The sequence below is a fragment of the Rhinolophus hipposideros genome (genome assembly GCF_964194185.1).
Source record: "Rhinolophus hipposideros genome assembly, chromosome: 19".
In the NCBI taxonomy this organism is placed as follows: domain Eukaryota; kingdom Metazoa; phylum Chordata; class Mammalia; order Chiroptera; family Rhinolophidae; genus Rhinolophus; species Rhinolophus hipposideros.
This window is the reverse complement of record NC_138065.1, coordinates 11,719,818-11,734,521: the sequence shown is the minus strand read 5'-3', so window position 1 is coordinate 11,734,521 and position 14,704 is coordinate 11,719,818. Positions and strand designations below refer to the sequence as shown.

Sequence of the window (14,704 nt, the reverse complement as noted above, 5' to 3'; positions counted from 1 at the left end):
AAGCAACTAGATTTCAATCACATCTTTCGAAAATCACACCGACAACAGGGGTTCAACTATAATCGTGGCATATTAAACCGTTACGTTATCAACGTGCAGGCAGCTATTTGGTTTTTCCCTTGGGGGCTGGCAAGAGGAGGAGGCAGAAAGGGCTCAGTAGTGGACAGTGAGCGCCAAGGCAAAGTGGCTGAGACAGAACTTCTCACAGCCGGGTCATGCTGGAGCTAGTGTGACTCGTGCCCCGTGTGCTGGGGTGAGGGGCAGCCTTCTGACTGCACCAAGCCTGCTGCTCACAGCCTGTTTGGTTTTTTGTTTCTGTTTTTTTAACCTCTTGTTAGGTGAGAAAGCCGGATAGCTTTGGGTACCAGAAATGATCTCCACAAGAGAGAGGCACTAGAGGAGCAAGCAGTGGCTTTACTAGGGTAAATATGTCACAATTACTGCACTGAACTGAGCTTTCCCAGAAGATGCTATTCTCTTTGCGTGATTGGCAGGTTTCAGGCAATAGCCAGGGGTATGTCAGTAATATCCTGCCCTTGACCCCGAAGGGATAGAAGAGAGGGAGAGTTTATAAGCACATTCTCCCACGTCCCATTCATGGTTAAATTGATCTCAGAATATCTTTGTAGCTATTCCTCATTTACTTAAGACGTAGTCACCATGGATTTGAGAAACCAAGGTAACTGAACTATCCTGGCTTAAACTTGCCTTTGGTCTCTTTCCATTCTGCCTGTGAGTCTATGGCTGGAGCAGCTGGACATGGGAGTTCCCTTTCTTTGACCAAAAGAAGCCCGAATCTGGTGACTTTATTTCAACACCATCAGGCCCTATAAGCAGACCACACCAAACAGAAAGGCTAAGCTAAGTGAAGAAAAAGGAATAATTTAATCCACAGCTGTCCAACTATTTGACAACTTTCAAGGTGCGGCTTCCCTGAGTGTAACTGTGATACTCACAGAAAGCTTTTTTTATGTACAAAATGCTGTAGCATATGTGTACTTGTCACACCAACCTGTGACATAGGAGGCACACTCCCTGCTCAGGTGCCATTCAGAGAGGCTCAGTGATTTGTCCAAGGTCACATGGATACTGGGTGGCTCAGCCGGAACTCACACCTAGGGCTTCTGAGTTCAAATCCTACATGCTCCTCAAAGACAGAATAACGAGGGCTGGAGGCGCCAGGGTCTCAGCAGCTTCAGAACACAAGTTGATACGAAATCTTCTAGGAGGGTATATCTGGGCAGAACTTATAAAAGGAACAGCTGCGGCCTTCCCTAACCTCAGCAGCAAATCCCCTTTTTGCCCTTTCTGCCTCAATTACCACCATCACCAAATGGTCACTATACTAAGTAGTCCACATTGAATCAACTCTGGCTCTTCGTTCTTTCTATTCTTTTTTTCTTCTTCAAGTTAACACTTAAAAATTTGTTTTAGTTTTATCTAATTCTTTCATTTTATTTATTTAGTTATTTATTTTTTAAGGAGGCGCAGCTCACAGTGGCCCATGCGGGGACCAACTGGCAGCCTTGGTGCTATCAGCACCACGCTGTAACCAACTAAGCTAACCGGCCACCCCTTATCTAGTTCTTTTAAAGTGATGCTAAACGTGTAGACAGAGTAGAAGTAGTCATAAGAAGCCATGAGAGGAAGTTATTAAGGCTTTGGTCTTTTAAAGTATGTATTAGAATTTCCTTTGAGACTTCACTCTTTTTTAAAATGCTGTCAAACCCCTGGGTTAGGAAAGGAAGAACAGGTATTGAGAGTGCTGAGAAACCATCCTATCCCAGGCAAGATGCCTACTCATAGCCTAGTAAAGGTCTTGGGGCTTCTAGCTGAGACAGGCAATTTATCTCCGCCAAGGCAAGGAATATCTACCCTGCAGAGCAACCCCTGCAAGATGAGGCAAACAACAGATTTTCACTTGATCAAAAATTTTTGCTGCTCTCAACCCCTCCTCCCACCCTCATTCAAAATCGGGACTTCTGTTTGGGTCCAAGACAGCGAGACAAAGCAGCTCCAAGAGACGATGTGTGCAAGGGGAACCCTTCCCTGTTCCAAGGTGGAATGCATTCTGTTAGAGACAGCAAAGCCCTTCCTTACCCTACCTATCCCGCACCCCAACTGTGAAGGCAGGAGGGAACACTGCAGGAACACAGTGTTCATCAATCATAGACCTGGGATACTCCAGCTCTCTGCCCTGGGCCCCCACTGGAGCTCGGGGAAGAACACCCCACGAAAACAGTCGACCTAGAGGCAGGATTTCTCCCCGAGCAAGCCTGACTTTTTGGTCCATCGATCTTGGCTCTCGCTGCTCTCCCTGCCCCCCACCCCCCGCCTCCGCATGTGGGCTCACAAGTCATCATCTGAAGAATTCCACTGCTCACCTCCTGCACAGCAGCACAGCCCCATGAGGCCACACACCAGATGGAGGGCATAAAAGTACGAGGTCATGGCTTCTAGCAAGAGGCTTTTTCTTAAACTAACCCTGACTCCTGGAAAAGAGGCAGAGCAGGAGAGTGTTGGGTGAGCTGCTGACGACAGCAGCTTCATAGGTCTTGTGTAAAAAAGAAGGAAAAAGCTAACTTGGCTTTCAGTGGAAATTTCTCTACTCCCATCTCCAGACCTACTGCTGGTCTCACATGTACATCTTGAAGGTATCTGAATAGAATGCAGAAAATGTTGAACCAAAGGGTTAAATCCTTCCCAACTGAAGGAACCTCTTCAGCAGGCTGCCACACACGTGCTGAAGTAGCGGCCAAGCCCTGAGCGTACGCCCTGTTTCTCCGGAAATGTATCTATGAAGTAAAGGGAAAGAGTATAGAAAGTGGAAGAGAACTCAGAGGACATCGAAACGGTTGCCAGTAGGCCTTCAAAATGTTTGTGTATAATAAAGACAGGGGGATAGAGGAGAAACATCATTCCTAGAATCATTATGCTGTCAGGTGAGAATATAGAGAAGCAATAATTACAGAGACAGAACAGTTTAAGTAACAGACTGAAAAGTCGCAGAATAAAGGAATCAGATGAATGACATTAATCAGATCTTCTACCAGAGGTGGCTTTTGAGTTGGATTTTTAAAAGGTAAAGTGTGGACAGGATGAGGACATTCAGAGGAAGGCATTCTAAATAGAAGGAGTTGAATTAGAAGCAAGAATGTGCAAGCAATATATAAGGAATTTCAAGCAAGTACATATTATATACATTGGGGAATACAGAGAAATTAGAATGCTGAGATCAGGGCTTAAATAATGTGAGGTGACTGCATGTGCCTAGACTGTCACATGGTTCAGAGTCCCCTATAGAGCCACGCAGCATCTTGATCTATGTCAGTAACACCAGGGCACCTATGGGAAAGCACAGATGAGTCCATTTGTTACACATGCAGGGACTAAAAGAGAGCTAGCTACAGAGAGAGTGCTACACTGGAAAGCTCAACAAAATATGAAGTATCATTAACTATAGCTCCCTAAAATTTGAGATTCTGAGCTAAATAAGAGATATCAAATATCACATCCAGAACTGTGATGCATTAATGTAGACAGGCCCAGAACCTGGCATAAATCAAGCCAAACTCTGTAAGAATTTACAATGTAAAAAAGGAATAATTTGAAATAGAAAATACATGCTTCCTACCCTCACTCCCAACCTTAAAAGTTGACAGGTCCCCTATTTGGCATACGGAACTTTTGTGGCTAGCAGATTCATCAGACCTGAGGCCACAGTGAATCGGAAGAGAGCTACGAAAGAGATTTAGAGATTGCAAAACCAGGTCACCAGTAAGTTAGAAGACAATTCTTGAGCCACTACAGGCTGCTTGCTACAGCCCAGCCAAAGACAGGAGACAAATTCCAATTTCGTAACTTTCAATTAGGCCCCTGGCTTCTTGCATTTGTCGAGGGTAAAGCAGAGCTATTTATCAGGCTTCTGTCATACTTCCTAACTGAACTCCCCTAACCTCTGAGGACAAAACCACAAGGGCAACCCTGTTCTTCCACAGCACTTTCCTGGTGCCACTTTCAGAAACAGAATATTAGAACATATATTTTTTATATTTGTGATCATTCCATAAGCCAAAAGGTGAGCAGTGCGCTAAGTTTCTGCTTTACTGAACTGGCACAATTTGGTGTCGGAAGGGAGGCAGCCACTTAACAGTGATAGCATTTGTTGGTATCATCTTAGCTTTTTCCTCCTTTCCTTTCCTAGGCAGTTTATAAAAGGTGATTTCTGAAACCCTTCACAATAGAAAAGCTCAAGGGTTTACGTTCAACTGTGGCATAACTATGAATTCATTAAGAAGCATGTTTCAGGTTGCACTATAATTTCCCTATGTAACAGAAACCCATGGAATCTGACGTAAGCTGATTGCTCATGCTGGTTATTTTATTTACATTTCTGAATGGAAAGGATTTCAATACTCATAAAATATCTAACTGACTTATTATTTTTCATCTGTTCTCCCAGAGCAGCTATTATAAAATAGGCAGAGAGACAGAAGTCTCAACTTGTATAACTGGTTAAGTCAGCAACCAGGGAAAAGTTATTGCTCAAAAGCAATTAAAAAAAAATTCAATAAGGAGCTTGAGGCCAAACAAGAGATATGGTTACTTTCAATGCCATCTGAAAGATAAAAGTTAAAAAAAAAAAGTTAAGTAACTGTTCGTTATCTCTGTCCCAGTCCTACAGGAGTAGGTAGTAGCCTCCAGGAACTCAGGGGCCCACAGTTAACTTCAGTCTTTCTCTAGCGACCTAACATTAGCAGACATGGTCTAGTATAAACAGAAACACAGGGGAAAGGATGAGAGTGGGCTCCTCACAACCCAGAAAAGGACTGTGCCCTTATGGATGCTTCCCCCTGTAAAAAGGTAGAATTGTCCAGGATGTAGAATTGACTAGCAAAATTTAGCTGGGAAAAGAGGGAAAAGGGGTCTTATTTTAGTGCCTTCACTCAGTATCCTTTCATTGTTTTTTAAATTAACACGATATGTGCCTATTTTCAAAATCGGTGACTGCAGACATGAACAGTGGGCTCTGGGAAATTCTGAGGGGCTCTTTTCCCAATCTCTCTCACATGTCCAAAGGGCCAAGTTATTTTGGTCCTAACTCTTGCTATCCCATTCTGCTTCATAATGACATCACACTGTTTCATTTCCTAAACCAGGATGGCCCTTGGCTCTTATTACTCAGTGATTATTAGCAATGAGAGGATATAAAAGAAGCTGAAAATGTCTGAGAGGCTTTTGTCTTATGGCAACTGCTATGTGAATCTGAGGCGAGACACTTCTTATTTAAGTTTTGAATTGTGAAGTGCTTTGTTTTTGATAAATTTTACACTTCAGATAAATATAATGAATACCACTATTTACAAAAATATGAACTCTGCCATTTAAGTGTAATGATGAAAGCCCTCTATGTGTCATATTTGAAAAAGAACAAAAAAGAGACCATGTTCTACCTCTCTTGTTTGACTGAAAGGAATCCCATCCAAATAAATTCTTCTAAAACGAAAAGTCTTCTATGAGTCTAGACTGACTTTTTGGGTCACTAAATCTATGTGAGCCACATGAAAATAACTCATCAGTCACTTCTAATCAAATGAATAAATATGCAAGGATGAACTAGGCTATTGTTGTGGCAGTAGCCTGTGTCTTATATTAATATAATACATCTCTTGCCTGCCTCATACCCACTACCACTAGACTATGAGTTACTTGTGAACAGGGATTGCATTTTATACTTCATAAAGGTGCCCAATAATTTTCTGTTCATTGAATGAATGAATGAACAAATTCATTAGCATTACCATCTTAATACAATGAATTCAACTGTTAAAAACTTACAGTATGTTACAGAATAATCATTACCATATCGCATGTTACAGAACAATAATTAACATATTTTTCAATGCCAAGGCTCTTTAAAAACTAAACTTTGAAAACAAATTAAGATAAGCCCTATTGGAGTCCTTCCATTCAATAAGCCAATACTAAAAGAAGAATCTTTTCAGGGTATCCAAGACTCTGAACTGTACGTTCTAGTGCAGATGTTTTATTTTTTCCAAGGCGGTATTACAATAGCTAAAATACATCAACAGCAGATTAATAAGAAAAGTCTATACAGTTAGGGCTTGGTTGAATTAGAATCCCTGGGCTCCCAATAAGGGCTAAATCCCAAAGGGATCAGAGTCAAGTAAATAACAAATCAAGCTGAATTTTATCAGAGGGCAAAGTTTCAACTTTGAGTACCCCAGCAACCCAGGATGAATTCTGTATAAGCTTAGTAAAGTCCTTCGTCCACACTCCAGCCAGAGAACATTGTTCTATCTCACTGTGACTGAAGGAAAAACAGCAATGAATTTGCCTGCCAAGAACAGTTGTGACTATACTCTAGATAGGAGTCTAACAACACTGACGGATTAAAATTTAATTGTAAACTGCTGCTACCTGCGAGTAAAAGCTTGAACTCTGGCTTCAGAAATAAATTGGGACTCCAGCATACTGAATAGATGAAAACGAGAGCTGGTATGCTACTAACAAAGAGTGTGAGACTATGCTCCCTTCTTAAATTCTTCCCCAAACTGCTTCTTTCTCTGTGTATCACATTGGTAATATGCAAGAGTGCTCAATGGGAATATAGCCCTTTTCTACACTTTGAATATAGTACATACACGTTTCATTTCCAGAAGGCTTGAAATTACAGGATGAGGTCAGAGGGTGATTATGTGGTCTAAATTTCCCTGAATGTCAGGTTCTCTTTATTTTGTTGAGCATCATCTGAAGCCCAAATAACTTCTTTTCTTGGAGCTGACTGTCAAGATGGACCAAAGGCAATCTTAATGATGTTACAGAACTAAGAGAGATAATTTAATTTTTCCCCTCAAATTCATTAAGGATACTATTAACAGCAGCCAATCTTTTATTGAGGCCTCATAAGCCTTAAGGAACACACCCAAGTTTCCTACCTATTGGTACAACTACTAGAAGTACATCTGCTACCTAAAATTCCCACTTTAGCGAAAACAAAACAAAAAATCCCAGTTATGATATTTTAGACCAAAAGTTTATTCTGTTTAGTTAAACTGCCTCCCATAATCCTTCACAAACTAACCCTTTAATTTTGAAAGAGTGATGTTGAAACACAAGACATACATTTGTACTTTATATTAAAACTTTTTCTTTTTTACCATTGCAGAGAGTCAACCAAATTCCCTCTGAATAATTACAAACCAATGCCTACTGTTTCTTTAGTATTACTGTACGTGTGAGACAGAGAGGCTGAAGCTCTTTATACAGTTATGTGGGTATGTGACGTAAATGACCAGTGTTCTTTCTTACGTGGCTTACTGGGAAGGACAAGAATGAAATTAGAGGGAATCGGTTTGAAAGACAGAAAAGCAAAGGTGCATTCCTTATTTTAAAGCATCCAAGGTCATCAAACAGGCTCAGACTGTGAAGAGTTCTTCAGGCAGCTTATTTGTCTACTTACATCTCTGCCTTTGCAGTGAGCATTTTTGCACCCTAAGTGCCCTTTCTACTTTCTGACAATCCACATCAGCCTCTTCGCTTAAAACGCTTCTCCAAATTCATCTCCTACAGGAAGACTTCTCTAGCAAAACCACTTTAGCGTCACCACTGCATCATTCTATATCCCCTCAGCATGACTATATTTGGTTTGAAATTTATTCTTTTGTACTTGCTTTGACGTGAAGTTGTGAAGTGACATATTATTGAAACCAAGCTTACATATGATGACTAAAAGGCTATCTAGTGTGTGATTTCAGGCAAACTGCCGAACTTTAATGACTCAGACGTCTCCATCCATAACATTGGAAGATCACAATCCGTCCTCCAACGGCTCTGATAAGAATAAATGAGAGTGTGAGTATAAACTTACAAAAGTCCAAATGATTCCTGGGTTAGAATTATAATATATTATGTAGTCATACTCATTTAGTTCTTTTGAGCAGTAGCACTTTGGTGGGAGAAGGAGCTAAATTCTACTCAAGAAGAAAGCTAAAAACTATTCCTCAATTTATCATTTTCTTCTGTATCCCATTATTCTCTCCATTTAGAGGACCATGCTGGGGTTGCAAAAAAACAAAGATGTTTTCTAAAACAAAAATCAGTCGATTTCCTAATGTGCATTCTAATATCACTACATAGTGTAATGGGTTTGGAATGAGCAATCTACATCAGTATCTAAGCACAGCTCTTCTAAAAACTGCTACGCAGGCCATTTGCCCCACGTGCTAATGATTAAGCAATAAATAGATTAGTAGCAGTTACTGACAGGATCTCCCAAACTTTGGCACCGAGACTTTAACTTTGAGGGGAAAAGATGACTAAATATACTGCCAAATAAATTCAGGGAGAGATTTTGTGAACTTCATACTTGACAGACACATGTTAACAGGGAAAGGGGGTGCTTTCCACGAACTTCAAAACCGAGTTCAGCTCGGGGGAAGGGATATAGACACACATTAGAAAGCACATTGCCCTATCTTTTATTCTTTTTTTTACCTTTCAAGTGTTCAGTACTTAGAAAATTTGGATAAAGAAGAACATTAGCAATTTCACAAATTTCTCAATCTGCTTCTTTTTGAAGGAGAACAGTGAGGAAGAAGCATGAGAAATACCTTTATACAAAGTAGAGAACATCTTTTGTCTTGCTACAAATATCTCAGTTAATAAATAAAATTTAAAATGGACTATGCCAGACCCCCCCCCCCCCCAATAAAGACTTCAGCGGCACTAACAATGGAACAAAAATGTAAACATTTAAAAAGTTTGACCTGTCACACAGTAGGCTCATTTTATTATCAGGACAGTTTCTGGGAAATACCTCAGATATATTGCTGTGGAAATAGCATGGTTACAGAACAATATTTTACAGAAATATAAGCTTAGTTACAATTCAAGATATTTTAAAAAACTATATCAGTTTTTATGACCTAAAGAAGTCTCACAGCTTTGAAAAATAATCCATTTTCAAACAAAGTGAAGAAACTTATTTTATTGTTAGTTTAACTTCTGTATGTGGCCCTATGTATTTCATAAAAATCGCTTCTCGGCCTTTTGGCTAAGATCAAATGTAGTATTTCATAAAGAGAAATACAACTATCATAGGATTTTAGTATTAATAAATGAAGTCATATGGAGAATATAAAAAAATTTTCACCTATGAACAGATTCCATGTCACTGGTTATGACAATAAAAAATTAGGAACCTTTGAAAATAATATTTATTTTTTTCTACTGATATATATCAATATATAGTTATAATTTTCTATCAGCTTTCTTCATTATGAAGACAATCTTTGCCCTGGAAAAAAATGATGAGCATAGTAGACAAACCTCAAAAATTTTGATCACTATTCAGTAAAAGACATTTGGCATTTATATCTGGTTATTATTTTTAAAAATGTAACTTGGGGAGAAAAATGTTCATTATTTTTGGGCAGGGGCTGAAGAAATCCCAGTGAGACATTCTGTACAGAGGTCTTTCGTTAGTGTAACATCTGACCTTCTATATCTTTGGAAATCATGCAACTTGGCTAATGTCATCCTTACAGAATTAATCAGGCAGATTGTAGGCCCTAGTTACGGTGGAGCCAGCCAATTATGAGTTGCTCAGAAATTCATCACTGGTATGTCCAACCAACCACATTTTCCCACATAAAGATTAGAAGAAATATGTGGAAACAGGGCCCATTCCTACCCCACGTGTTCAGCTATAATACGTGGTCAGTGAAACAAATTTCCACAAAGTTTGGTCTTAGTGAAACAAACAATTTATTTGGGAATCTTTTTGATACCTGTCTTTCCCCATAACACCTTTTCTGCCAACACTGCAAAGGCTGCCCTGCCCTGTCTATTTAGTTAAAACCCAACTAGGGATTTTTATATTCAAACATACTTCTGAATTCAGAGCACTAAAGTCACATGCCGCAAGCTTGAATTCATCAGTGTAAGTTCCTGAAATCCCCAAAGACCAACACTAGTCTTTTCACTGTTGTGATAACGCCCTCCCAAGGCTTACTAAGAAGAAAGCTTTTCTTGCAAGAGAGAAATGAAAGGGGCCAGAATAGATGAAGATTGGTTCTCTGAGGAGAGGGCAGTTCTGCTCTTAAATAAAGAAGCTCCTTTCAGATAAGCAGAATCAGATTCCAGTTCATTTGGTTTGCTGGCTACCCTTACTTTGAACTCTCAGATTTAACCCAGCAGGCATCAAAGCAGGTGAGAAACTGACCTACCACTTAAAAGCAAATTTTCCTTTTTCAGGAATTCTGGCCTTGGAGAATATCAGCTCTAATATCAGCACATTCCACATCTCCAGGGATTTATATAATTTTTTCTCATTGCTCTATGTCTAATGTCAGACTAAGTTCTCATCTCAGCCAGCAGAAAAATCAGCAAAAAAGGAAGTCTTGCTGAAAATGAAGTCTTATTCCACATAGCTTTATACCATACAAAAGAAGAAGGGGAACTAAAACCACTAACCATTCTAGTTCATTCCCTTCCATTTATCAAAATCTGATGTACAATGAGGATTATTAAAAACCATTAATCCCTACTGCCTTGCCCCACAAAAAGCAATTTTTGTTAATAAATGCATTTTAACAAATTCAAATTAAATTTAGCATATGAGCTAATATGAAAAGATATTAGATGAGGAAGAGACAGTGGTAATAATGAAAAAATTTTCTTAAATAGCTTTGCCTTACTAAATAGAAGAACAAGTATGTTTCAACCGTGTTTCCCCGAAAATAAGACCTAGCCGGACGATCAGCTCTAATGCGTCTTTTGGAGCAAAAATTAATATAAGACAGGGTCTTATATAATACAATATAATGTAATATAATGTAATATAATATAATATAACATAATGCCAGGTCTTATATTAATTTTTGCTCCAAAAGACGCATTAGAGCTGATGGTCCGGCTAGGTCTTATTTTCGGGGAAACACGGAAAGAAAATTTTTCATTGATTTCTACTGTGTTTGGCCATCAAATAGCTGACTTCATTGAAAATCCTAACACAGGCAGTTTGAAAACTTACCAGTATAGGTTCTGTGGTGCAAGGCAGTTTGCCAGTGCCCAGAATTTGAAACATTTCCCCACTTTCTGTGGTCCACATACACGCAATGTGCCAGGAGGATAGCACTAATAATACTGTTTCAATGACACCAACCACCATTTATACTACAATTTCTATGGGAAATGCACTGTGAGTTTCTTATCAGGACATAGTTCCCCCAAACGCGAAGGGGGCAGGGTTTCCCACGGTAACTGCACTTTGGCGGTGACGCTGACTATGACGGTGGCAACAACAGCTAACACTCAACTCGTTTTTACCATGGGCGGACATGGCTCTAAACACCTGACATATTTTAAACTCATTTAACCCTCACAGAAACCTACGAGGTAGTACTATTCTCATTTTACAGTGAAGGGGAGAAAAGGTTAAGCAACATACCCGAGGCTGCAGAGCCAATAAGTGTCAGGGCTGGAATTCAAAGCAAAGCAGTCTGGCTCCAGAGCCCACGCTCATCCCCACTCAGCAATGCTGCCCCTTCTCTGCCTTGATAAGATGGCCCTCTCCAGGCATTCTAAATTCCTCTTCTGGGGGGGAGGGTAGAACAGGGCTTCTCAAGTTTTAATGTGCATGTAGGGTTGCCTGGGGATCTTGTTAAAATGCAGATTCACGAGGTCTGGAGTGGTGCCTGAGGTTCTGCAATTCTAACAAGCTCCTGGGTCATCGATAGCAATGCACCTAGTGCACAGACCACACTTATTAAGTGGTGAAGAAGTAGGGTTTGAGCCTCTTGTTCCCTTGCTGGCTGGCTGTTGAGGCATTTATACATTATGTTTATAAGCTGGAGACTGCCCATACCATAATCATTTTCCATTAATCCTTAAATGGAACCTGCCCTTGGAACTGCTGCATACCAAATATTGGTTTGCAGATACTGTCAGTAAATACTCAGCTTTTCGGAACTTAAAATGTACACGTAGAGGCCACAGGGATTGGCTGTAAAAGTTTGCTGTCAGGCATGTTTTTAACACTATATACCACCAACTACACAAATACCAAAAGATAGTAAATAAATGCCTGTTTATTGTTCATCACAGTAAATTAATAACGTTTGACCTAAAAAAGAAGCTTCCACTCGAAATTGTGTGACCAGTTATTCTCCGACTCTGCTAAAGGCGTGCTCAGGAGCTTGTGCTATGGGACCTTAGAGGAGCTTCGGGTGCATCAGTGATGGGGGGGTAAAGGCAGACCCGTGCACAGCAGCTAGAGAACAGAGCAGCCAGGGAGTGCCCTCCACGTTAACACCGGCCAGTACCTCACACGGAAGTACGCTGCTAACAACGACACATCTGCTCGACATTCTAGAGCTCCCCCCTGGCTCTGTTTCACCTCCTTCCCACTGCCCTGAGACAGACCCAAGGACTACCTCTTTCTTTGCTTGCCTGTGATCACAATACGCAGCTACATATTTTTTTCCAGTTGTTAAAGGATGGGATTCCCTTTTTAGTCCAATTTTTTTCCATGCAAAATTACACAGTAAGGTCATTTCAGTTTGAGACACATTCACTCCTCAATCAGCACCACTGCAAACAACAGAGTTATAGGATGATCACTAAGTTTCTTTTTTACACTAAAAGAAAATAGGATAGTCAGCTTCCAACCCAAATAGCTATACTCCCCAAACAATAGTGGAAAGTCATTCTTGAAGCTTGACCCAAAATCGAGTGTGGTCTCAGACTCCTAGGCCTGTAGCCAGTGGCAACTTAACACATTATACAGTTGACCTTCAGGGAAAAAGGGAAACCAGTGCTCTTACTACTGGTGCCAGAAGAAAACCAACTAATCTTTAAGGCACAAAATAAACTATTCTTAAGGCAGGAAAAAAAATTGTGAGGAAATGGAGTTAGAATGGAGGCATTTAGAGAAAGACACAGAAATTACATTACCAAGGAAGGCCTAGTGTTTGTACAGTTCTCAGTACTCTTCTATTTGGGAACATAATAAACCAGCATTTTTCTTTTTGGGCTTAAACTCTCATTACCTGGTAAAAACGCAAAGATGTACAAGAAAGACACATTTTTAAAAAGGTTTGGACACTTAAGGGACTTTTCTTTGGTAATTTTACTTTGAGCCAATGGCATTATAAGATTATATAGAAGAGTAAATAATCATGGGATATCCTCTTTAATATCAGGCCTCGAGTATTTCCTGGACTTGGGTCAGGAAATACAGAAGCAGTTCAAAACTAAAGGGTGAAAATGAAAATAAAGGTATAAACGTGGTTCTAGACCCAAGGTTAGAGAAGGTCAATAGGAACATACAAATATGATAACAGGGAGAACCTTGAGTAAAGAGGCACATTCTGTACCCAGGGCAAACGTCCTATCTGTTCCATCTTACTTACTTATTCTCCATCCTAGTTGCACTCTTGAGTTTAAAGTTCAGCAAATCCTTAGAACTAATGATTTCATTTAAATGGAAAAATCAAAAGGCTTGTTTACAAATGAGGGAATTTTTTTAAATGCCAAAGAAAATGCATTTAAAAGAACTGGATTATTCTTTAGCTAGTACTAAGTGCTACGTTTACCACCAAAAGTGATCCACAAAGACCAACTTTATAACGTTATGCCATTGTTTTCTTCAAACTTTTAAGCAACAAAAATATAGCTCAAATCACCAAAACCTTATGTTTGACATATTTATGGCAGCAACTTTACAAATCAATTCCTGTAACTGACTCTAACAAGTATCCCCCACTGCTCAACTGGTTTAGCACAAACACATCAGAGATGGTTTCTTGTGTGTTTTACAAATACTCTACGCAAGTCCTTGAGATCATACTTACAGCTTTAGCAAAAACACCCATGATTTCAGGAAACTGGTGTGTGAGAAGGGCTATCATTGCTGTAGAAGAACACAGTCCTGCTGTGAAATGGATGAAAAAAGGAAGCTCCTTCTTTGGGTAAACAGAAACAGGATGAAAGGCTGCAAGGGAGAAAAAGTAGAAACGGATTTTATTGCAGAATACAATAAAGTAAGCCAGTTTTAATATTTTCAAATGAAATCTGTTTTTAAAAACTAAAAAGGAAAATAATTTCAAACAATAACAAGAAGTCTCTGGCCAAGAAAGGTAGAAGAAAGTTATCTATTATTTATTCCAGCATCGACAGCATATCTACTTAGCCAGATGACTGTGCTGGGTCCTGGAGAATAGGATGGCATCGTGGGAAAGAACATTATTAATTGTAAAGTCATGCTGAGGTGGTTTTGAAAAAGAGCTTTGTCACTTACTAGCTGTGTGATCTTGAATAAGTTGCTAAACCTCTATTAGTTGCTATGGAGTTGTTACGAACACTGTAAGCCATTAATAAATGTGAGTTGCTATAATTCTTGCTTTTTGGGAGCTCAGAGATGAGTATATAGATCAAGAGACAGACATGTGATTGGAGATTTCTCAGAACCATCAGTTAATAATTTTACCCAGTTATTCTATATGTGGCATTTCATTGAAAAGTGTAAAAATCGAACTACAACACTGAAGCCCTAGGATTCTAAACATAAGTGAAATCTCTTGTCTTATTTTACCACATTCACATATTTACTCAGGTATTATTTTTCTAATAATTGGATATTTCATTACCAAGAGTATTCAAGTATGTATATCTTATTTGA

The 14,704-nt window shown here is 39.5% G+C and overlaps 1 protein-coding gene across 15 annotated transcripts in view; it reads right to left on the bottom strand.

Moving 5' to 3' along the window:
- ST7L (suppression of tumorigenicity 7 like) overlaps window positions 1–14,704 on the bottom strand; it is a gene marked incomplete at its 5' end in the record, with an annotated part of 157,603 nt that overhangs the window by 80,825 nt on the left and 62,074 nt on the right. For 5 of the 15 annotated variants that reach the window (XR_013991672.1, XR_013991673.1, XR_013991674.1 and 2 more), the window contains one exon: window positions 13,878–14,017. Coding sequence is in view for 11 of the 15 variants with exons in the window: in XM_081025019.1 (XP_080881145.1) it covers window positions 13,878–14,017 (140 nt within the window). Of the gene's footprint in view, window positions 1–1,406; window positions 3,346–5,768; window positions 7,855–9,146; window positions 9,320–12,093; window positions 14,018–14,704 lie in introns of those variants that run through there. The other 10 variants (XM_081025011.1, XM_081025013.1, XM_081025021.1 and 7 more) reach the window with 8 other exon arrangements.